Source organism: Podarcis gaigeae (genome assembly GCF_964106915.1).
Source record: "Podarcis gaigeae genome assembly, chromosome: 8".
Lineage (NCBI taxonomy): Eukaryota > Metazoa > Chordata > Lepidosauria > Squamata > Lacertidae > Podarcis > Podarcis gaigeae.
In genome coordinates this window covers 66,215,141-66,241,060 of record NC_139684.1, presented here as the reverse complement: position 1 = coordinate 66,241,060, position 25,920 = coordinate 66,215,141, and the positions used below count along the sequence as shown (strand labels likewise).

Below are 25,920 nucleotides of genomic sequence, written 5' to 3'. Positions count from 1 at the left end.
GGAAGAAGGACCAGTTGTTAAAGAACTCTGGAAATCGTAGCTCTGTGCAGGGAATAGGGGTCTCCTAACCACTCTCAGCACCCTTAAAGGTAAAGGTAAAGGTACCCCTGCCCGTACGGGCCAGTCTTGACAGACTCTAGGGTTGTGCGCTCATCTCACTCTAGAGGCCAGGAGCCAGCGCTGTCCGCAGACACTTCCGGGTCACGTGGCCAGCGTGACGAAGCTGCTCTGGCGAACCGGCACCAGAGCAGCACACAGAACGCCGTTTACCTTCCCACTATAAAGCGGTACCTATTTATCTACTTGCACTTAAGCGTGCTTTCGAACTGCTAGGTGGGCAGGAGCTGGGACCAAACGATGGGAGCTCACCCCGCCGCGGGGATTCGAACCGCCGACCATGCGATCGGCAAGTCCTAGGCGCTGAGGTTTAACCCACAGCGCCACCCGCGTCCCTAACAAACTACAATTCCCAGGATTTAACAGGCCATGCCTGTTAAAGTGGTATAAGAGTCCTTTAAATGTATGGTGTGGATGTGGCCCTAGGATTTGCCATGAGACACCAATCAAATGTCACTGTTCTTGCCAAGGTTGTGGACTTCCAGCCCTGATTCACTCCATGAATATATAAACACGTATCAGAGTTTGAAGTGAGTTCTTATCCTAATATTGTTTATTATTTAAGGTTTATCCTCCAGTACATTTCAGTACATTTCATGTGCATCTCATATATCTGTGGGAGGAGAGAAAGCAAAGAATATGGTATTGACAGCAGAATTCATCTGGAACCTCAGGTTTCATTTTTGAAACGGCTCATTTCTAGCCCTTATGATGAATGATGCTTTTTGAAACCCCAGAAGCCAGAGAGCTTCAGTGTCGTGCATGCCTCCTTGCCCTTCCTCATTACCAGCAAAACCGGAATAAATTATGCAAAATAAACATAAATTGTGCAAATGTGCATATTTCCCCACTGCACATTTGCAGACCATTTCTTTCTGCACGGCACCACAATGCATTTACCAAACTCCAACAGGTATAAGATGGCTTCCTATTACCACAAGAACCTCAGGGCGGAAATCTGCCATTGTTAAAGCTTCTATAAGACTCACACAGCTGAGAGAGGTCACTGGCTTTTATTTACCAGCCCTACTGATACCCAAATGGAGAACCTACAGAAGCTGCCTTGAGGGACCCAGCACATATCACTCTCCACACTGCTCTAGTCAGGGTGGCCCATCCCATTAAGCTGCCTGAGGCAAAATGGGAAGGTGTTGACCTGCACTCCTACCAAAACCTCACTTCCCAGGGTTGTGCAGCTGCAGGGGGGGGGGGGCTTTTAAGTTCCAGCAAGATCTAACGAGAGCCCCACGAGATCTTTGCAGGGCTCTTTTGAGATTTCACCAGAACCTGGGAGCCACCACTGGTTCTCCTCACTTGCCTGGTGATGGGGGATCCCACAGTGATGCCCCTGGGATTTTGCCACCTGAGGCAGCTGCCTCAGTCCCCCTCATGGACAGGCTGGCCCTGGCTGGCTCTAGCCTAAGGTGACCTTTGGCATGCACAAAAATATGTGACAAGTCATACCGTTGGCTGTGAGTCCCAGGATGTACAGTACTATTTGATGGCTTGCTAGCTGTACCAGTTTAAGACACTTGCTACATTTGGAAGGACAGACCGAGTTCTTTCAGAGCCTATTTGACTGGGCAATGTATTCATATATTTGTGTAAGCTGCTCAAAGGCTAGATAAATATTATTATTACTAGCCCCAGCTGACGGTGTTACTTGTGTTCTGTGTATATATAAATGGTCTTATTTGTCGAGCCACATCTGCCGTGGTCCTCAGAGTCCACTGAGGAAAACCAAGGCTGAAACGCAGTTGGGTTCTCTGATGCTTTGTGAGCTGTAGTTCTTCCCACTGCTGATGTTGTGTCAGCACAGACTGTTCATTTTTTAATTACTTTGCTGTGGAAATAAGTAGATATTCAGTGTTTGTGTTTAAGTGCCCTTGGATCCCATAAAATTATTTCACATATCAAATTTATTTATGTTGGTTTGTAACAGGATTTCCCCCCCACCAATCTGGTTTTTTTTCACCAACCCATTTTTTAAAGTTATTATTGATGCACTTATATGCCACCTTTTTCTCTAAGGAGCTCAAAATGGAGCACATCGTTTCCCCCCTGCTCCCATAATTTTATCCTCAAAACTACCCTGTGAGATAGTTTAGGGTGAGAGGCAGGTACTGGCCCAAGGCCACCTCAGTGAGCTTCATGGCTGAGTAGTTATTTGGACCCTGGTCCTCTAGTTCATAGTTCAACACTCTAACCGTTACACCACACTGGCTCCACATTTTGCTACTGGAAGCAAAGGAAAAGAAGGTGCTCCATCACCACTCCTTGAGGAAAAACTGACTGGGCAGGGGGCAACTGAATCTTACTTGAACCCTGGCAATGGGCACTTGAGGGAGCAGGCTAATTTCTTCACCTCTAACAGGGGGGCTCAGAGTAGGCCCCTCAAAATCATAGGCCCATGCCAATTGGCCCACACACCTCTGCAGTGGCGTAGTGTGGGTTGTCAGCACCCGGGGCAAGGCAAGTAATTTGCACCCCCTAACCCGTGGATTTGTGCCCCTAACCCCCAGATGTTGCGCCCAGTGCGGCCGCCCCCCCCTGCACCCCCCACGCTACGCCACTGCCCCTCTGTTCTGACCTGCGTGTATCACACATAGCTCTGATCTTCAACTAGGTGTGGCTGGCTCTGTCAATTTCCGTTCTCTCACTCTCTAATTCCCCCCCTTCTTAAATTCATTTCTCCACATTTCTCCAGAAATTTTGTTTTTCCATTTTTTCCTGGATAGGAGGCAGCATTTTAGTGCACATTCCCCTCTCACATTCCTTTTTTTTTTTTTTGCAATTTTGCCTTACGTATGCAACAATTTTCCTGAATATAATGTGGTTTTGGTGTGTCATTTTCGCTGTTATGTGGACTTTTGTGCACACTTTTCTTTAGTCTTTTCATTTTTGTACACCTTACTTGGCTGGGGAACCACTCTGTAAAATTCAGAAATGTGCGAATTTCCAGTTTGCACATTGTTTCAGAAAATGCTAATTTAGTAGGTTTGCTTTTCAATGCAGATTTAATTGCATTTCTCCCCTGAACCTGTTTCCAATGGAGAAGGAGGACTGGTGGACTCCAACTCCCATCAGCCCCAGCCAGCATGACCAATGATCAGGAAGGGTGGGATTCGGTGTCCAACCATGCCTGGAAATCCATATGTTCCCCACCCCACTGAAGCTCTTTCTAGCCTGGGTGGGGCTGTATCACATAACCTTTGAGCCAAAGGGCTTTTTAAAAAAATGTAGCTCAGTTTTATCTTTGCAAATCTTTGAAGCATTGGCAAACTGGGCACCAGGCAATCGTAAAAGAGGCGTTTGGCTCTGGTGGGAGTCAATTTGTTGCTAGGATTCGGGCTTTGGCAATTATCTCTGATAGCACCATTAAGTGGCGGGCAAATCAGAGTGAAAATTCCTCCGCTGCCAAATGGTTTCCAGGGGTACGGGTGGAAGCTGGTGTCAATAGAATCGTAATTGCAAAATCTGAAACGGAAGCGTTAATGATGCTTCTGTTAGCACTTCGCTGTCTGGAAGAGATGGAAATGCTGCCCCAGATCTATTTAGGCCTGGTGCTCATTGAAGTGGCATATCTATCTCAGAGCTATATTACTTCAGACTCCGGGGGGGGGGCTGCTATTATGATGGAATGCTCCCCCATGAAGAATTAGGAGAAAGCACTGCAAGTGTAAAGCTAGCGTTTCAGGAAGAAGGCTGGAGGAGAAGCATTGAATCATAGAACTGTGGAGTTGGAATGGGTGCAAAGGGATCACAGATGAAGTAGGCCTAGCATATGGTCATTCAATCTCTGCTTAAAAGCCTCTAAAGAAGGAGAGTCCACCTTCTGAGGTAGCCCATTCCACTGCCGAACAGCTCTTACTGTCAGAAAGTTCTTCCTAATGTTTAGTCAGAATCTCCTTCCATTGATTCAGGTCCATCTTCCACAGCCCTACAGATATTTGAAGATGGCTGTCATATCACATCTTAGGCTTCTCTTCTCCAGGCTACACATGCCCAGCTCCCTCAACCGTTCCTCATAAGGCTTGGTTTCCAGATCCTTTATCATGTTGGTCACCCTCCTCTACACACGTTCCAGTTTATCAATCTCCCTTTTGAACCCTTCCACCTGGCATCTTGTTTTCTGTATGTGAGGAATGCTTTGCATTGGGGAACATCCAGTCACAGGACTGACCACCTGAAAAGTGGTATAGTCCAGAGACAGAGAGAAAGCTAAGCGTATGGGTTTGTACCACTGGCATGAGGGGAGGGGGATGATACTGAACATTACCTGTAGCATTATGTTCACCCCTGCCCCTAATTCCCACACAGATGCATAGTACATGTATGATAGGTGTAATGGTTCTAGGGGTTGCTCGTGCGTAAATCGTCGCCACACCTGGCTGGGCTACCTGGGTGAACCCTTTCTGTCTGGACAGCCACTCACCCGTGGCTGTCTCAATCGCTGGCAGAATCCGTCAGTGGGCGTTTCTTGAACTTCTTCCAGCAAAGATGTTCTTTGACGCCTAGTCTCCTCCTACTCTCCCTGCGCGGAAGTCTTCTGCGCAGGGAGGGTGTGGTCTCCGGCGAGGAGTCCTGGAGCCCCCTCGCCGATTCCCCCATCTGCCCCCCTTCTCTACCGGTGTTACGCTGATTTCCTTCCCCAGCAGATGGGCTGCCTCTCTCCCTACTGGGACCCTCTCCGGCATCCCTCTGGAGCCTTCTCTCCGCCTCTGGCTCCGATGGCAGTTCCCTGACAATAGGGATTATATTTGTACTTAGTGAAATCCACAAAATAAGATTGTGTCATGTTATGGAGAGAGAAGCGGTGGCTGCAGATGGATGTTTCTTTATGGCAGGGATGGAAAACTTTTTTCCAACAGGAGGGCCACATTCTTTCTGGGTAAGCTTCCAAGGGCCACATACCAGTGGGGGGGCAGAACCAGACATAAAAGCAGACAGAGCAGCAAATGTAAAGTTTTACCTTTGTGCACAGAACTAGTTTCTGCACACACACCTCTTTCTTTCTTTCTTTCTTTCTTTCTTTCTTTCTTTCTTTCTTTCTTTCTTTCTTCATCCAGGCAAGCAAAATTATTGTCATGGTTCAGTGACATGTTTCAGCCAGGCAAAGACACATGAGGAAGGGGCAAATCAGGGCCGAGGTGTGGAATAGTGGTTGCGGCCCAGGGAGATTTCTGATAGCCTGGATGGTGGCACTTGGGTGCCCAGGCCTGAGGTTCAACCCCCTCATTTATGAGTGTGGTGTAGTGGTTAAAGTGTCAGACTGTGACCCAGGAGACCCTGCCTCTCAGCCTGACCTATCTCACAGGGTTGCTGTTAGAGGTTAAACACCTCCTTGGAGAATAAACAAATGTATTTGTCTTTTTCTTCTCTCTTTGGAACTCTTAAGTTCTAGGGCAGCCTATAAACAATGCAAATAAATGAGTATCATCACTCTTCCACTACCCAATAGACGCCATGTTCTCCCACAGTGCCTATTCCAATGGTACCCACCATCCCCAAAGCAGCGCTGCCATGTACACACACACTGGGGAGGGGAGAGAGAAAAGGCATAAAACTATTTGGATGCAATTGAATTGGATGTATAATTCACTATTTATTATTCTGCCCATTATATGCTGAGCCAAGGGGGAAATTCTTTGCAAATATAATTTCCCAGTACTGGAATAAATAAATAAAACACCCCAAGATATATATAAGCAGAATTTTTAATATTTAACCAGGATTATATTATATATAGGATGGTTTTATGTGACCAGCTGCTAGGAAACAACTCAGCACATGGTGGTTGTTGTTTTTTAAAAAACAATGAATTCTGTTAGCGATTTTACCTGCATTGATTTATAGGAGTAGCAAATATGGTGGGTACAGATTTTATGTATGTTTTTCTTATATTCTCGGTCATTGTTTCCTGTCAATCATTAGTTTGTTGCGAATGTATGGCCATAGTGGTCTTGCAAAGGCCATTGGGTTAGATGCATTAAAATGTTACTATATCACACACAAACACACACAGGATCTTTGGAACAACCCTAAACTGTTATACAGCATTATGCCTCTGAATATCTGTTCCTGGGAGAGTGCTGTTAGCCCTCAGTTCCTGCTTCCCGGCTTCCCATAAGTATCTGGTTGTCCACTGTGAGAACACAATACAGTGGTACCTCGGGTTAAGTACTTAATTCATTCCGGAGGTCCGTTCTTAACCTGAAACTGTTCTTAATCTGAAGCACCACTTTAGCTAATGGGGCCTCCTGCTGCCGCCGCACCGCCAGAGCACGATTTCTGTTCTCATCCTGAAGCAAAGATCTTAACCCGAGGTAATATTTCTGGGTTAGCAGAGTCTGTAACCTGAAGGATATGTAACCCGAGGTACCACTGAACTGGGCTAGATGAGCTTTTGGCCAGACTCAGCAGGGTTCTTCTTGTGTTCAACCAGACAAAGTGTGGAGAACATGAGAGTTCACAGGTAGCCACAAGCAACAAAGTTTCAATAGGGGTAGGGGATGGGGGGGAACCAACAGCAACCAGAAAAATCCCCAGCCTCATCAAATTTATGAACCCCCCCCCCCCGAAAATGCTCAAAATGCACCTCTACTTCAGCAGCCCATGAACACTGCACATTGTGAATATTCTGTCAACTTACCGTATTTTTCCGTGTATAAGATTAGGACCCCCCCTTAAAAATAATGTCAAAAATTAGGGGGCATCTTATACACAAGGCCATCTCCCCCCCCCCCATTTTCTTAAATCTGAGTTCCCCAAAATAGGAACCATCTTATACATGGGGGCGACTTATAGACAGAAAAATACGGTAAGTTGCCATTCTTCTTTGGTTGGTACCTCGCTCGTTTTCCATTTTGGGGCTAAGAAAACATGGACCTTTTTTGACACCTGGAAATTTCAGTCTGAATTATCCCCAATAGAAAGGAATCTGGGGGGGGGTTGGGGGGGAGTACTTGTAAACATTTTTTTTTCAATTCATTATGGATCATTTCCCAATATTCTTTTACCCTTTTACAAGTCCACCACATATGAAAGAACGTTCCCTCCACCTCTTTGCATCTCCAGCACTTATCTGATCCAGTCTTATACATCTTAGAAAGCCTGCTCAGAGTTAAATACCATCTGTGAATCATTTTCAGGTAGTTCTCCTTCAAAGAAAAACATGCTGTAAACCTCAAGTCACTTTTCCAGAGAGTTTTCCCCAGAGGTTAAAATCTAAATTGTGTCCTATATCTATTGCCCAGTGTGTCATTGAAGTTTTAACAAGCTCATCTTTTGTTTCTCAGTCTAATAACAGATTATACATTTTAGACAAAAGTTTCTCTTTGTTTTGTAGAAGTTCTTTTTCAAATTTGAGCTTTGGTCTGAAAAACCATTTTTTCTATCTAATTTAAACATTTCATGTAACCGATGGTATTGTAACCAATCCATTAACATGGCTCCTGACATTTTCCATTGACTTCAGTTTAGGTCCCCCCCCCAGTAAAGTGGAGCAATTCCCTGTAAGTCACCCACTGTCTATCCATATTAACTCTCTTAATTGTAATAGCCTTCATAGGAGATAGCCGTAAAGGTGTTTTCCTTTCCAGCAGATTTTTATATTTCTCCCAAACGCTATACAGATTCTTCCTAAGAATATGGTTCATAAAACTTTTATAAAGTTTCACCTTCCCATAGGCATGCATGCCAGCCGAATTTTAAGTCATGACCTTCTAAGTGCAGGATGTCTGGGCAAGGGGAGACATCATGCCCTTCTTTGTTTTTCCCTCCAAAGGTGGGCACACTGCTTCATTCCAAAGCAGGGCAGGGCCTATAGCTTCCTGCTGAAATTCTGTAAATATTTCATGCCACAATTGTTCCAAATCTTTTTTTATCTCTCCCTCTTCTGTTGTGCTGTAGCACAAGGATGCCCCACTAAACGGCAATAATACAATGACATTAGGGAAGCACTGCAGAGCAGCTAACCAACCAGAATGATGTGTGGATGGTCCAGTATAAATCCACCGCTAATGAACTATTATTGTGTCAATGACATGTTGAGGTATACATCCACAAAACAATCCATTGAGCTGGAGGTACCGAAGGTGCATTTTCTTCTGTGAGTGAAGGACACGGGGCAAGTTAATTCGTCTGTGTATTGCATAATTACTGAGAATCTGTAGAGAGTGAATGAATGAAAGAGAAGCAGTCAGAGTAAATAAAATCCAATCCGATAGCCGCCATGTCTGATCCATTTGCAAATAGCTAAGAACGCATGTCAACTTTCTCTCTCTCTCTCTCTCTCTCTTTACATTACTTCTAATGTGGTTGATCTTTCCGTCTAGGAACCTTTGATCATATCGAGACCCCTGCACAGGCACTCAACTGTTCTTTCCATCTCTTCTTATCTTTTTGGTCCTGCTTAGCTAGCTGAGAACTTTCATGTTTTCCAGAAGAGTCATTTCCGTCGCTTATAGTGCAATCAGAACATGATGAATGAGCTGGGCATGGGAGGGAAGGGGCATTGCTGCCTTTCGTGCAGCTGCTCAAGGCACAAAAGCCTTGTTAGGAAACGTCAACACTTGAGGAGGAGGAGGAGGAGGAGGGGGAAATTCTCACTCCTTATCTTCCACAGTGTTTATGATTAGCAAGAGCAGCAATGATGCCATTCTGTTCCATTTTATTTCCATGTTAACAGCCATGCACAATACAAAGTTGCAAGCATAGGAGCCAACTCCTAAGTATGGAGGTCCCTTCGGTGCCCCCAATAAATTTTTTTAGGGGGCTAGACCCCCCAGGTTAATGAGCATTACCATTCAAACGGTGCGCATGTGTTGCATCTTGTGATTGATTATGTGGGGCAGGGCTTACCTGCCCCCCACCCCATATTTTATTCAAGTTGGCACCCCTGCATTCAAGAGTGTGTGTGAGAGAGAAAGAAAGAGTATGGGCTGGATGGACCTACTTTGGGCCACACCTTCTGGAGCCATATTTCCCCCACCACTGCTTAAAAAATAAATAAATAAATCGTTGCCTTCCTTCATCCTTGCACTGCCTCCTTAAATCTTAAGTCCCTTCCAAATGTGCCTCTAAATGCATTGTGTCTTTAACTAGCTGCTTAATCACTACAAATCACGATACATCAGGGACACGCCAGTTACAAGGGCAGAGAGGCTCCATATGCTTGGCAGTTCTCGAAGTCTTCCATCATAGAAACTGCCTTTTCGTCTCCTGCCCGCCTTGTCCTTCATATCGTCCTTGGCTGGTATAGAATTCTCTGCTGCCAGGAAATAGACCTGACACCCAAAACAACAGTAAAACTCATGAATGTTTCCAAGGCAGCTCTGGATAGCAGCCCATCTCGGCGCTTCTAGCAGGAAACCAAGCACATATGCTTCACGGCTTATACTAGTCCCCAGTCAAGTCGCTTCCAGACAACCTGTTTATCCTGATTTGTTTGCAAAAAGTCTGTGGGGAGGTTTTGTGATGACGGCTGTTTATTGGAAATCCTGTTTTGATTTGTTTGTAGGGAGGGAACACAATACCACATCAAGCACTTGGTGTTTTCCAGCACGTCTTTTCCCCCATCACTTTCCTTACTGCAAAAGTCTGCTGTTTTGTTTTTTAAACAGAAGCAGGTCTGTTGCACAAGAGGGCAAGAAATGCAAAATCCAGAAGGCACCCTCAATGAATCCAAACATAAAAGTATGTGACTCCATCTGTCAGGGATGCTTTAGCTGTGATTCCCCCAAATATCCATGCATCCATTCGTTACCTTTTCCGGTGCACGGACAAAGGTTTTGCAAGGTCTAGCTCATTTTTTTAATTATTATTATGCTTGAGCCCATAGACTTAGAATAAGAATGCCACTGAACTGCAAACAGCTGCCAACTATCCTTTTCATCCAGGAAAATATTGTGGAAAATGTATTCAGTGCATGAACCAAGATATTAGCTCCAACTCACAATCTGTTTTTTGATGCACACATCAGCGCTGAACATTGCCCACTGTGGCTCAGAAGAGTTATTTGGCAAATAATCTTGCAGTTAGGTGCTGGAAGCTGGCTCAGCCTGACTGTAATCTCTGTGCTCCTGCTAATCTTGCCTCTGCTTACTCCACAAGTTTGTGATATCAGCAGGGTTTAGCTCAAGCTAGAGATCTGCCTGGTACGGAGTCTTGAGCCAAAAATATCCCACTGAATCAGATCACGTTAGGAACTTAGGAAGCTGCTGCATGCCGAGCCAGGTTCATCCCATCTCACTCTGTATTGTCTGCACTGACTGGCAGTGGCTCTCCAGGGTTTTAGATAAGGAATATTCCCAGCCCTGCCTGGAGATGCCAGAAATGTAACCTGGAAGCTTATGCACACAAAGCAGACCCTCTGCCACTACATGATGGCTCTTCCCACATTCAGAGCATCATCACAGCTGGACTCATACCACGGCAATTTTAGGGAGGGTTGCCAGATGAAAGAGCATCATTCAAAGGTACCCTGCCAATTCCATATTCATGGAGGCCCTTGAGCAAGTGTCCTGCCCACTCCTCCTTGCCACAGCCAGCCCTGCCCATCATTCGTTTGCCCTCTTCTTCTTGGGTCTAATGTGATTGGCCACCCAGAGGCAAAGGCTAAGACGGAACAGAGACAGCTGCCTGCTCTCTGTGCTCCTGTCACTGCACATTCCACCACGGAGGAGACATGTGCAGGCAGAACTATTTGTAGGGAGGAACAGCAGAGCAAGAGAGCTCTAAGGTTAGCAGTGGGTCCCTTGCTGGAGCACAGGCCTTGGCAGGTGCCTGATGATGTCAACTCCTGAGCCCTATCACAAAAGCTTTCGACAAACATCGCCTACGCACATTTTTCATTGCATTCTTAAGAACTAGGAAATTGCCTTTAAAATCAGCAGCAGCAAAACTCCAGTTCTTAGCATGCCAGATTAAAATTCTGCTTCCCATATGAAATACTGCATGGTGTGGTGGTGCGATCATAAAATTGCTTGAATGCAAAAGTGTTGCTGCAAAACTGCATGACGATATTCAGAGAAAGGTGAGTTCTGAAGGATAGCTCTGTTTCAGTTCACATATTGCTTTGGGAAATTTCATAGGTTTGCATTAGAATGCTAACCAAGCTAGAATTCTTCCCCAGACCTAGGAAGCAATATTCTCATTAATGACAGATTTGCAAGTGAGGAGGAAATGTTTGTTGACATTTCAGAAGCTGCAGAAACTAATGTGGAAGACATCAGTGTCTTGAACAAGTCTTTGCTACTTTCCATAACTAGAAGTAGAACAAGTGAGACAATAAGCCAAATAGTTGCAAAACGATATGAGTGACATGATATAATGCACCTTTTCTTGGTGGAGGGTTGATATTCCCTTAGCATAACAATTTAACATGAACATTTTCACATGGGTAATTAAAAATAGATTTGGACCACAAATCCTTCAAAAATAAGTTATGAAACTTGATGGTAGGATCTTTTATTTTTTCCATCTCTGTCAAGTCAGACGATCATTCCCAATCTAGTTGCAGGTGTTAATTGGGCACATCTGTCTGACAGCTAAAATGTCTCTAGCTAAGGTCTACAGGTGGATTTTCACCTTTTGCAGAGATACTTTCATCTCTGAGACCCTATTAAGCAAAGAAGCACAGACAGGAGCCAATAAGGAGTGTACAAATGGAATCTTTTAAGACAGGTGTTTTCAGAATCAGAGAAAGAGAGAGAGATTCTGAACATAACAGGAATATTTAAGTACAGGCTGTCCGTTTATTTCAAGCTGAAAATATACCCAAAAATTAAAAACCAAAGTTTTAAAAATGAAAAGCAATGTTTTTCATGAGTAGAAGGGTAAAACTTGAAAATTTCCATCATATATGAAATTTGGCAACTGTGAAAGTGAACTATCTCATTTGACAGGACCATTGATGGAAATGTCTCCCGGAGGAGTCTCTAAATTCCGGTTGATTATGGAAGGATAAACAGAACAGGAAAGTGTATGGTGGTGAGATTTGTCGAGGGATGGGGGCTTAAATAAAAAGCTTGACATTTCGCTCAGTAGGGCTAAGCCAGAGGCCAGCAAACTAAGACCCGGGGGCCAGATGCGGCCCACTGGGCTCATTAATCCGGCCCGCGAACCTTGCAAACCCTGCCGCCCACCCGCTCAGTCAGTCCCCACGCTAAACTGGCATGGCGTGGAGGCCTCACCGCACGGGGACTGACCTCCACGATGCTGGTGCGGCTTCAGATTGGCTGCAGGAAGCTCCTGAAGCCAACCCGAAGCTACAGACGCCTCTGGGCATCGCCTCTTCCTTCCCGCTGAGGTGGCTGTATATGACCAATAGCTGAGCGGGAGGAAGTGTCAGCGGTGGAGAGGCTGCCTCTGCTGCCAAGGCCAGCGGCATGGACTCTGCACCCCGCAGACCCCTGGCAGAGGCAGAGGATGATGACAATGCTGCCGAAGATGAGGCGGCATCGGCGGCGGCGGCATGAGTGGCGGTGGGGGGGGTCCTTTCGGGAGGGGGTGATTTTGGGAGAGTTGGGCCCGGCCCCCCACAAGTCTTGAGGGACAGTGGACCGGTCCCCTCCTGAAAAAATGTTGACCCTTGGGCTAAGCCCTAATGGATCAGCGCCCACTGGGCACTGCTGGGCACAGTGAGACTTCATAGAATCTGCAAGCCTGCCGCCAGCTTTGGAATGGGAAATTAACCCAAGGCATAGGTTAGTTAAACAGAGAACCAAAGCTTAGGCTTTCCAAATATTGCTTCAGATTTGAGGGGGGGGGTGAGCCAAGGGGTGAGCAAAGGCACCCTAGGAGTGATCCAGAATTCATAGAGGCCACATCCAAAGTGTTTAATTGGACCCCGAAGTGAAGTGTTGGTGAGGGAGCTCACACAGCCCTAGCCAGCCCTGCAGTTCCCATCATCTGCAGAGAGCATGGCCAACGGTCAGGGATGATGGGAGTTGTAGTGCAACTAGGTCTGGAGAGTTATAGGTTCCCCATCCTGCCATACCAAATTAACCAGAAGTAAATCATGTTCAATTCAATGGGGCTTGTTTTTAAGTAATTCTGTGTAGCTGGGATGGGGAATCTCTGGCCTTCAAGATGCTGTGGAGCTACATCACCCCTGAGCACTGACCATGGTGACAGAGGCTGATGGGAGCTGGAGTCCCACAAAACATGGATGATCATGGGTTCCTCACCCCCAGTTTATGAGATCACACTGTTAGGCACCTATCAAGCCTCCCTCTGACATCTGGTATCTTTACTGCTAGACTTTCATCTCTGCATCCTGTAACTGCTGTTTCTTCAAATTGCAATTGCATGGTTCTGGTTTCTACACTACTTGTTTCACTCTGAGCAGCGGGAGGGAGGGAGGACGATCAGGTCAAACCGGGAGGAGGTGCTGCTGCCTTTATTGCTCTGAGCCTTTTCATTACAGGAGAGACTAATTGCGACTCAAGTTCAACTCTGTGGTTTGGAACTTAACCTTGATGCAGACTTTAAATGCTGCCTGTGTTGGAGGGAATGTGAGGGAGGGAGTTCTACCTCTCGGTGGCACATGGTGGGTAATAGTCAGGAAATTAATTAGAAAGATTGGCATATTAGACAAAAGGAAAAGCAACCTTAGGTCCTTTGAAACCTGTATGCTTGTGAGCATAAGTTTAGACATCTCTGACAGGTCTGGAAAATTGATGGTGCTATGTAAGAACTTAAGAAAAGCCCTGCTGGATCAGGCCCATCTAGTCCAGCATCCTGTTCTCACAGTGGCCAATGAGATGCTGGCAGGACCTGAACTCTCTCCCCTTGTGATTACCAGCAACTGGGATTCAGAGGCAAACTGCATCTAGCAGTGGAGATAATGTTGAATTAAAATGCAGGTGATGGTCCAGCTGGGTTGTGTACATGGAAGATGGAGATGGAGATGGAGATGGGACCACCTTGTCCTTCACCTCAAGCAGAAAAAAATGTCTTAGGCATCTAGTAATTTCTCATTCAGGGGAATCCAACATGGTACCCTCCCCAGATGTTGTGGATGACAATTTCCATCATTCCTGATCTTGGCCATGCTGGCTTGAGTTTGATGGGACTTGTTGCCATCCATCAACATCTGTTCCCCCCCCCCCATGCTAGTTCCATTCAGTGTTAAAGAGAAGAGACTGGAGAGAGAGGTAAAGATGAACAAAGAAGATGACAATAATATAATTATGATCTCTTCTCTTGGTACAGTTCAGAGGTAGATCATGTCCCAAGTGTCTGGCGTTCTTCTCTTCCATGGCAATTGACTGATACTGTTCATAGTATTAGTCTGATAATATCTCACCGGCAAAAGCCTTCAGCCTGGATTTCAGCCAGCAGGACTAATGTCTTCTACTGGCCTTGGGCGGAAGGCATTGATAGATAAAAATCAAGCTGTCACATAATCCCTAAAGGAAGAAGTCCAGCCATGATCAGTTGAGTCCCCCCCCCCCCCCCCCGCATTGCTTGTTAGCAAGATGTTTCTAAGACACCAGAGTTTCCCAAAATGCCACTCGGTGACATTGATTTGCAGTGGAATGCATAAATTGCCTCCATTGACAACTTTATTGTTAGATGGCATGTCCGCCTGAGATGGCAAAGTGGGAAATGGTTATAGCTGTGATACAGCACCTGCTTTGCATGCAGAAGGTCCCAGCTTCCCTCCCTGACATCTCCAGGAATATCTGCCAGTCAGTGTAGACAATACTGAGCTAGATGGGCCAATGATCTGACTCTGTATAAGACTATGTCTGCCTGCCTGTCGTATTTCATTACTGATGGCTGTCCTGCATATGCAAAACTCTGTGGGTCTGCCCCATTGCTTCCCTTTTCACTTCTCACTAAATGTGTTGGAGTTTCTGTATGCAGTGCTTGCTGCCTCTGGATCCTCTCCCTCACTCAGCATCCAACCATTCTGCCCCCAACTTCATCCTCTGACCTGTCTTCCATGTCCCACCCCCACTACCCTGGCTCTGATCCTTCCTCTTCTGAGGCTTCAGGGGGGGGGGGTTCCTCTGGCTAGAGCCTCCCACTAACCCTCATCATCCAGCCAGTCCCTGACAAACTGGTGGGCACCCCACAAGCAGCACTTCTAGCATTTCCAACTACCGTATTTTTCGCTCCATAAGACGCACTTTTTTCCTCTTAAAATCAAAGGGGGAATGTCTGTGCGTCTTATGGAGCGAATGTGTGGTCCCTGGGGCTGGGGGGGGGACCTGGGCTTCCCTCGCCAGCCCCACAAGCTCAGGGAGCAGCAGAAAGGCTGCTCCCCAAGCTTGTGGGGCTGGCGGTGGGGGAAAGCCATGCTTCCCCCACCGCCAGCCCCGGGGAGCAGCAGGAAGGCTAAGCGCAGCCTTTCCGCTGCTCCCCGACCTGCTCTTTGGGTTGAGCAGCTCTGGGGTAGCCCGCAAAGCCTCCGCAGGGCAGTGGGGAGCCTTCATCCCACTGCCCTGGGGAGGCTTCGCGTGGCTATCCCTGGCTTTTGCGGGAGGTAGGGGAAGGGACAGAGTGAGGCTCTCTCACTTCCCCCACCTCCCACAAAAGCCCCCAAGAGCTGCATTTTTTTTTCTTGAATTCTCCCCCCCCCCCAAAAAAAAATAAAAGTAGGTGCGCCTTATGGTCAGGTGTGCCTTATGGAGTGAAAAATACAGTATTAGGTGGCTGGAAGAGCACGCTCTGTCCTAGCAGAGTGGTCCTGGCATTGCTCTGCAGGTAGCTGGAGGCCAGCTGGCAACATTTACAAGTAGGGTGGCACAGGCATGTTAAGATTAGATTTAAACACAAACACTGAAAGACCAGAAGCTGAGCATTTGGAAGGAACAAGTCCCTTCTGGTTTTGTTACTAGATTCAGCAATAACACACACACACACCCCAAACCCGTCTGCTTGCCTGCCCCCCTATTTCTTTCTTGCAGGGAAAACAATCAGAATGTTGTGGGCTTTGTTATGCAATGCTTGTAACATCGTTGGAGAGAACTGTAAAACTTCAAGCGATTATTGTTAATCAGGAAATTTCCAGGCGATCAGTTCCCCATGGTTACCAAAGAGTTTTCTGAAAGCAAACCTGGCAGACAATAAAACAATTGATCATAATTATTTAGTCATGGGGAATTAGATTAAAAAGAAGAGACAAGGAGAGCAAAAATCCGCATGAAGGAGGAATGTGTGGCTGATGCTGCAGCTGCAAAGATAGAGGGAAATTGATTTCTTCTTTGCCAAAGGAAAGTGGGGGCGGAGGGAAGGGGAGATAACTCTTGAAGCAATTTTGATGCTTCTTCCTTATGAATTCTCACACAATAGCCTTTACTCTCCCCTAAACATAAAATCCTATAAAAGGATCAGTCTTTCTTGTACAGATAGTGCTATTGGAGTGTTATTGGATGCGGGTGGCGCTGTGGTCTAAACAACCGGGCCTCTTGGGCTTGATGATCAAAAGGTTGATGGTTCAAATCCCTGTGATGGAGTGAGCTTCCATTACTCTGTCCCAGCTCTTGCCAACCTAGCTGTTCGAAAGCATGCCAGTGCAAGTAGATAAATAGGTACCACTGTGGTGGGAAGGTAAATGGTGTTTCAATGCGCTCTGGTTTCCGTCACAGTGTTCCATTGCACCAGAAACGGTTCGGTAATGCTAGCCACATGACCCGGAAAGTGAACTGTGGACAAACGCTGGCTCTCTTGACCTGAAAGCAAGATGAGCACACAACCCCATATTCGCCTTTTACTGGACTTAACCATTCAGGGGTCCTTTACCTTTTTACTTTTCTTGGAGCTGAAGTAGCTTTTGTGTAGGGGAAGGATGGGGAACATCAGGCTCAGGGGTCAGATGCAGCCCCCCAAGCCTCTCTACCTGGCTCTTGAGGCTCTCCTCAGGTCACACACACCCGCCACACCCCTCACTGGCCCTGTTTCTCACCCTCCTTGAATGTTTATGCCTGGCTGGAATATGCCTTTGAACTCTGCGAGTGCCTCTCGCTTGCTTGGGTGGAGAGGGCTGTGTGAGTGTGTGCAGAAACCACACCTTGCTGCTGCTTTGGCCTCTGTTCTTGCACACCACTGGCATGTGGGCCTCACCAACAGTCACCTGCATAGAGGACCTTGTTTGTGTAGTGCAAAAACTGAGGGCTCTCCAAGGACAGAAAAGGTGCTTTCCGTTAGGGACAATTTGTAGTGATGCATAGAAAGGGGCTGCATGCAGATGGCCCTTTCTTCCATTCCCTTGACATTTCCTTCCCTGTTCACTTCTGCATTTTATGTTATCTTTTACATAATGGAAAAGCCACTTCTGGAAGCCTGGTGAAATCTATTGGAAGTTTAGCACTTGTTTCTGTGATCATTGTTTCTAGAGGAGGAAATATCAGTTTGCAACCCTGTTAACTCGGAAAAATTTATTTTGCAATTCCACGTGATGAAATTTGGGGCCAGTCTCGCAACAGCTCTTTCCGACCATTTGAAATGCAGCGTGGCATGGCAGTATAGCTATCCAAAGGCTACAGTTCTATAATGCAACAGGTAGTGCAGCATAAAAGGAATGTGGTGTTTCTTGTGTTTGTTTTCTAACATCTGGATTCAGCCAAGGGACACCCCTCCCCCCAACACAGCAGGTGCTCACTTGTAGGAATGAGAGAGAAAATCAGTTTGGCTGACATTTAAAGGCAAACCTACCTAGTCCCCATGTGTCTAAACCAGGGGTTGGCAAGGCTTACCAGGCATGGGCCGGATCACTCCTGCGGAGATCCTTCATGGGCTGAACTGGCGCAGCACGACACTGGAAATCACATCTGCGCATGTCCACGGGGCCAGAAATTGCTTCTGCACATGGCCAGATGCTGAAAATCACACCTGTGCAGAAGCGATTTTTGGCGTCTGGGCATGCGCAGAAGTGATTTCCGGAGCTGCGGCAGAGAGTCCCCATGCCGCGCTGCACCAGTTTAGCGCAGCACGTGGGGACTCACCGATTGGGCAGCTTGGTTCGGGGGCAGCTCATGGGCCAGTTAAGCGACCCTCATGGGCCACCTCCGGCCCATGGGCCTTAGGTTGCCGACCTCTGGTCTAAACAAAGCCAGCTATTTCCCCCATCCCAAATTTCCACTTCTCAGAATTTTGCAAAAAATCTCCTTTTAATGTGCATGTGCAAGAATGCATATATTAGGGGAAAGTTTGTGTATAAATACAAGCATTCATGAACATGCATTATATCAGGGGAAACTGCCTGCAAAAAAAAGCCGACACATTTCAATGAGGATTTTTTAATTTCAAAAATCGCAAACCAATGTGGAAGTGTGGCGAGCTGAATTTTATACTGGGAAAATGAGAAACTGAAATAAACCTAAACTGGCAGATTAATCTATCCTTCCTTGCATGCAGAAGAATTTTGGACTATTGGGGTCAGGACAATGAATGTGGCTATTTGATGAGGGTGGGGAGAGTCCTCTTGTCACATGCCCATTGGAAGCAAGTAGGAGTTATCTATGCCAATACTGATAAGCCTTAAGATGAATGCCTTTGGCAAAATGCAGCAAACCTATCTGATGACTGCATGAGTGGGCTTGAATGGTGGAACAGTACTTATTTATTTTTCTGTTCTAAAGTGTATCCCTGATGGTTGGTGTGCATGTCTATCAAGATAGCCTAGTCATTTTGTCACAATGTACAGAGAGATCAATATTGTTATCACTCCCCTCTTTGTGTAAATAACTGAGATACATGCTGGAACATTCTCATACGTATATCCTAAATGCTGCCTTTCCAAAAGCAACTGAATCCTGGGTTTTCTGCTTTGCTTTCTAACTGCTCTGGTGACGATGCTTTTGAAAACCGATATCCAGGATTTAATTGGCCCTTAACAATATTCATGGGAAGAAGGAACAGGGCCAGAAAAATTAGACAAATGAAAGAAAAAGAATAACTGATGAAAGATATAAATCTCTTTTAAAAAATAAAAATCCTCCAAGGTTTAATGAAAATGGCAGTTTTCACAATGAAACTGTAAAACAGATTGCCTGGAAAGCGATGTTTCTCATTAGAAGTTTCTCAAGCAGAAGCTTGAGGACCACCTTTCAAGATTGCTGCAGCAGTCAGCTTCCAAAAATAAACAGTGGGTTGGTTTAGTTGACCTCTAAGTTCTCTTGCAATTCTCTGCTTTACTTTCAAGTAGTCCAAGTGATTTGCTGGAAATGCAAAACTATCCCTTCTAACCCTCTTAAAAATCCCACCCAGATTTGGGCACATACTTACCAGCATTTAAGTCTTAGTGGTTCAGGCGGCTCGTACGTGTGCATATTGGCCTATAATAAAAGAAAGCACTGGTTCCAATATGACAGTAGAAACTACTGGGCATGTTTGGCGGCAGCATCTTTGAGATGTTCAACTTTTCCCCTGCAATGATGGAGGGAAAACTAGGCACTCGTTTGAGCCCTTTGCTTCCTTGAATAATTTAAGCATTCAAATCCATATTTAATGGATAAGTTCTTGTTCATCAAGACAGTAAAATGAAGAAAATGGATCCTTGTGGTAAAAAAGAGAGAAGAAAATCAAAGTTATGGTCAGATATATTCCCTCTAGGAGAGATTAATGTGGGAAGGAAGGATATGAAAGAATAAAGGCGAAAGATGAGGGAAGGAGGCAGAACAATAAGGAGCCTGCTGAGGAGAAACTATAGTCATTTCTTCGCTCTCCTTCCCCATGTTTCAATAAAAAATATATTGCATTTTCATTCCATCCTTCTTCCAAAGGACTCAGTGGCCTCCCCGCCCCCCCCCAATGGATCTTTCCTGACAGCCCTGTGAACAAGTTTGGGCTAATAAACAGCAACAGTCTCCAGGTCTTCTAGATGGTTTCATGGAGTAGGGTCTTCCAGTGCCAACATTTATTTATTGCATTTATTTTATTGCATTTATATCCACCTTTTTTGCACAAGGAGCTCAAAGTGGTGCACACAGTTCTCCCTCTCCTCATTTTATCCCCACAACAATCCTGTGAAGTAGGTCAGGCTGAGAGGTGACTGGCCCAAGGTCACCCAGTGAGCTTCATAACCAAGTGGGGATTTGAACCCTGGTCTCCCGAGTCCTAGTCCAACACTCTAACCCCTGCACCACACTAGTCCAGCTTTTCCCAACCTCAGGTCCCCAGATCACCCTCCTGTCCTGTGATTTCCAGCAACTGGTATTCAGAAGCAAACTGCCTCTGCCAGTGGGGGTACAACATAGCCTGACCATGGTGGTCCACGTATTGGTAACTTCAAGGCTGGTTTACTGCAATGTGCTCTGTGGGGGCTGCCCTTGGGTCTGGTGTGGAAGCTCCAGCTGGTGCAGAATGCAGTGACCAGACTGCTGATGGGAGTTTCTGGCTAGGAACATGTAGCAGCATTGTTTAAACAGCTGCATCAGCTACCCACCTGCTACCCAGCCAAGTTCATGGTCCTTGTATTGACTTACAAAGTCCTACCAAAAGTGATTAGGAGGGGAGGATGCATATGGAATTAATTCTTTCCCAAGTTCAGTATGAACTGACCTGGCTGACACCTCCTGAACTAATGAGCAGGCATGAACTGCAGAGCTATCCTTGCCATTTTGCACTTCTCCAAACTTTGTGATGTAGTTGTTTGGTTTAAAAGGTAATGAGACACATATTAAAAATGTGTACTGATTTAGCAATGCAGCACTTGTGGAAAAAATATGGATTTTCATGCATTTTTTTATTAGAAAAGCAGATTAATGCTATTGGACCAGATGTATAAATGAATGCATTTGAAACTGACCGAGACCAGAGGAAGAATGATAAATCCATCCCCAGAGGTGGGGGCCTGAATTTCACATACTATTTTGAACTGTATCATTAATTGCAGGCCTCTTTCTGTTTTCACACCAGCTAAACAAGGGTACAATAACACAGCCAAGAAATCTGACAGCTTAGGGGCCTTTGTTCATCCAGACCAGGAAACACTCATGCTTCCTGGGCAGAGAGCAAGCATAATTTACAGTTGACACGCCTTTCCCTTTGTCTCCTCCCTGCAGATACACCAAGATGAAAACAGCCACCAATATCTACATCTTCAACTTGGCCTTGGCGGATGCCTTGGCCACTAGCACACTGCCCTTCCAGAGTGCTAAGTACTTGATGGAGACCTGGCCTTTTGGGGAGCTGCTCTGCAAGGTTGTCCTCTCCATTGACTACTACAACATGTTTACGAGCATTTTCACCCTCACCATGATGAGCGTGGACCGGTACATAGCCGTCTGCCATCCAGTCAAGGCCCTGGATTTCCGGACCCCGGCAAAAGCGAAGTTAATCAATGTTTGCATCTGGGTTCTTTCGTCTGTCATTGGGGTGCCCATAATGATCATGGCTGTCACCCGATCTCAAGGCAAGTGTCTTGTTGCCACATTCCAGTCAATCCTCCTTTGTGTGGGCTTTGGAAGGCAGAGACGCCACTTTCCTGCTCTCTAAACCACAGCCAGAGATGCCCATAAGGCTGTACATAGATGTGTGCGATTTTATCAGTGAGTCTGCTGTAAAAGTTCCCTCACCACATTTTGGACACACGTAGAACCTTCTGACTTGAACTAAGCTTAGGGAACATTGGATCTTTCCGTTTTCAGTGGAAGGAATATTAGCACAGCACTGTTTCAAGCATGAGGCCACCTCCCCACACCACAATACTAATTGGCTAGTCCCTGCGTCAGTCATGAACCTCCTCCGACTTCTCAGAGCAGTTTTGAAACTGTTCTGCCACAAATAGCAGCTTCTTTCCTGCAATAGATAGAAAATGTCTCCCTCCCCAAAATAGTTCCTATGGGACCTTGGCAGAGGACAAAATAGTGTTTGGTTTCTTAAAAGTTAAAGAACCCTCCCTGCACACCATATCCCTAACCTGATTGCCTATCTAAAACCATACATCCCCCATTTAATGTAAATTCAACAATCTAGTCATCAGGAGGTGGATCTGAAGTAAAAAAAAAAAAAGTAGTTCTAAACCATAGGACACTAAATACTACCACCACGACCTTGTCTAAACTCCAGGAAAAGGAGCTATCTAAAAGCATGGTTCCAGAAACTCCTATTTCTGGAATGGGGAATGCAAGTCTCATGGGCTTATACTGTTCCGCCTCAAAGACAAAGCACGTATTGAAAGTCCCAAATTCTTTTCCATGTCAGATTTTGATTCTGAGCCAGAGAAGATTCCAATACTGGATGTGGGGAGCACAATGAGTCACATGGCTGAGATGGTGAATTGGGAGTAGCAGCTAGCTGGCCAGTTGATTGGTTAGCTCACTAGCCCTGCCACCACTTCTCCCTACCAACTTCTGCCCCACCCTGCTGCTTTCCTCCACCCATCGTGATAGCCAAGGTGCTTGGAGTTACGGTTTAACGTTTACCTTAAGTCTTTAAAGCCTCTTTGCTAGCAGTGAGCAAGCAAGCAACCAGGCCAGCAGGCAAGTTAGGTTGGAGGAAGCAGCAGGAAGATAGGTGGCGGAGGCAGTTTCAGGAGCTGCAATGTCTTGCACTGACCCTGCCTTTTGTGTGCTGGAGCAGTGAGAGGTAAATGTCCCTTCCTTCCTTGGCTGGCCACAGCCAGAACACCAGAAGAGGGCTGAAAGTCTTTGAAAGATCATGACAGGGAGGCAGGCTTCGGTGGTGAGGGAGAGAGCCTGTAGGCTCACGGAGAAGAGCTTCCACTTGCATTATTGTTGTTGTTGCTGTTGCTGTTGCTGTTGATGCTGCTGCTATTAATATCAGTAGTAGTATTACTTGTATTATTAATATTACTATTAGTATTAAAAATAAAATCTGCTTTATTCGCTTTGTGAGTTCCAGTTAGTTGATTGAGTCATATACAAGACACTCTTGGGAATACTCCATTATGTTGGCATGAGTTAGGAGTTACAATATCAACAAGTCCTGATATTCCTACATTTGCTTCAATGAACAGACTGCAGTGAAAATCAGCATCTGTGCTGACGGAGCCTTGGGAAATAATGTCCAAGCTGGACACCTCTCTATCTCTGTATCTCCATCTGCTGAATGAAAGTCACCTCACTCTCTTCCTCTCCTTTTGCTGCAGGTGGCATCGTGATGTGTCTTCTGCAGTTTCCTGAACCTCAGATCTACTGGGACACAGTCACCAAGATCTGTGTCTTCATCTTTGCCTTCTTGGTTCCCATCTTGGTCATCACCATCTGCTACGGGCTCATGATTCTCCGCCTGAAGAGCGTCCGCCTCCTCTCAGGCTCCAAGGAGAAGGACCGCAACCTGCGCCGTATCACACGCATGGTGCTGGTGGTGGTGGCTGCCTTCATCATCTGCTGGACACCCATCCAGATCTTTGTCATTGTTTGGACCCTGGTAGGCATCGACAAGAAGAACCCCTATGTGATGGCCAGCCTCCACTTTTGCATTGCCCTGGGTTACACCAACAGCAGCCTCAATCCTGTCCTCTATGCTTTCTTGGATGAGAACTTCAAGAGGTGCTTCCGAGAATTCTGCCTCCCCTTCCGGTCACACATGGAGCAGAGCAGCTTCAGCCGGGCCAGGAACACCACACGAGAGCGTGTCTCGACTTGCACTCCTTCTGAAGTCCTCAATAAGTCGGCATGACTAGACATGGACAGCCACAAGAGGGGCTCCCGTGGACGCAGAGTGGATGAACTGCAGTCAGAAGTGACCCAGGTCACAACTACAGAATTTTAGCTGAACTGTAGGAATGGCCAGAAGGGGGAGAAAGGAGCAGTGCACAAACATTGTGGACTTTTGCAAGTAGTTGCAAATGTTAAGTCCCCCCTACAACCATGAACAGAGTACCCACAAGAGAGGCATCAACTGCCAAGTGATATTTGGGTGTGAATTTCTTTGGTTCTGAAGTGAATTCTTAAGACTGGCATTGATTGAATGTCTTTTACAGGGTTGATGTTTTCTTAATCATCCTGTGTTGGCTTTAAGTAATTTTGAAAAGTTCACTGCACATATCTTTGTTATGTTGTAGATGGTTGGGCCATTGATTAACACATCAGTGTTCATTCTGTTCCTCCATTCATTATATGCTAGTATTTTGTAGGGATCTACGGTGGCTCTGTATACTTCCTGGATTACCAGACTGCACTGTTGAAGAGACATCTCATGTCAGATCACTGACTCTCTAAACTTGCAAGTTGCTCTGTGGACTCTGTGTCCCCACTCAAAAATACACAGTGCATTTCTTTTTTAATCAAAGCAAAACGAAACTGGCTAGGGAAATGCCCTGTAGAGGCAATTATTTTCCCAGAACACTCCATTCACAGTGATTTGGAGCGGAAATGTTGACTAAATATTAAAACAGTTTGTTCTTCACATGGATCATGTCCCGTTCCACCCGCTGCATCACCCCTTCTTCTAGACAAGTCAGTAGTGATATCTCCCTCCCTGAGGCAGAAGGGGTTGTATCCCAAAAAATCCAGCAGGGGAGCAAAAGTCCAACAACACAAGGGGTAGTAAGGTCCTTGCTGGAGTGCATTGGCAGTTCCCCCATCCTAGTATTTCCTGCAGTCATGCTCTTTTCCCCACCCCTATTACCCCCTATGCATACTACTGTATCCACTCCAAAACGGTAATGCTTCCCTTGCAGGGGAACCAGTTCAACTATCATTCTGAAATTTGGTGTGCTTCATCCCATCATAAAGGCAGACTATGCCTGCAAATTGCATCACATGTTGGCAGAAAACAAAATACATTTTCTTTCTTTTCTAAATCAAACTTTAAAAGTGTCGTTCACACGCACACTAAACCCTAGTTGTATCTCCTAACATTTGGCTGGCTTAATCCACTCTGGAGGAACTAACGTGCCTGCAAATTTCATCCACTCATATGAAAAAAATATATATAGATAGTCTTTTCTTTTAGATTCCTCGTTTTAGTGAAGATGGGGGAGCTTCATTCTCAACAAATATAATTTTGTCTCAAATTATGAGTCAAACTGGAAAACTACAGAGTGGCTCCAAAACTGCTGCTTCCCAAAGCTACAGATAAAAACTGAATCTTGTGGCTTCCGGCGGAGCGCGAGCTCATAGCAGGAGGGGATTTGCCGTGAGGAAAATCCCAAGCTATTTTGGGGGAGAGAAGGGGGTGTCGAAGGGCGCAGAGGCCCCCCAAATTACCTCTGGTGGGTGTCCAGAAGGCGAGAAGATAATGTTTTTGTTTCCTTTTGTTTTTTAGTGAACATGCCACTGGCTACCAAATTTAAATTCAGTTATTCATTCCGAGGAACAGATATTTGATTTTGATTTGCAGATTTGAAACAGTCAATTTATTCCTGCTCTTGCCAGGCGAGGAGAAGGGAATGCCACAGTACTAGGAAAGGACTCTAGACCTCCGCTGGTCAGAGCTTAATCACAAAGTAATCAGTACTGCTCAGCAACAGAAATGGGAATGTTGTGGTTTTTCGTGCACTGCTCATCTGTGTTATTACAGTTTTATCTCTCTGTGATAAGCAAAAATTGGTAAACCCATTAACTTGCTTCTCTAATATGAGCTGCCCTTCTAGCTCTGGGAAGAGGACCATGCACCCAATTGAACTCTGGACAGGGAGGCAGAAATGAAAAGTTGGTGGCACCTCGTGCATGGGTTGCCTTTGGATGCTCCTCATAATCAACAGCAAGTTGCACCACTGCAGGGAGAGTCACTCTTTACCCTCGTTGCTCCACTGTGCCAAAGCAACACAAATCCAAGGAAGCCTGCAAGTTCAAATCAGGATTCTCCAATAGCACAAAAGCCTTCCTTGAATTGTGAAGGCTCCCTTCTCTTTTGTATTTTCCTTGCCGTTCTGACATT

At 45.9% G+C, this 25,920-nt stretch overlaps 1 protein-coding gene across 1 annotated transcript in view; it reads left to right on the top strand.

Annotated features, from left to right (window-relative positions):
* Positions 1-25,130, top strand: part of OPRD1 (opioid receptor delta 1) — a 37,894-nt gene extending 12,764 nt beyond the window's left edge. Inside the window, exons 2-3 of the mRNA XM_083750925.1 lie at positions 21,135-21,484; positions 23,183-25,130. Of these exons, the coding sequence (XP_083607051.1) occupies positions 21,135-21,484; positions 23,183-23,715 (883 nt within the window). The 3' untranslated portion in view covers positions 23,716-25,130. The remainder of the gene's footprint in view (positions 1-21,134; positions 21,485-23,182) is intronic.
* The last annotated feature ends 790 nt before the right edge of the window (positions 25,131-25,920 follow it).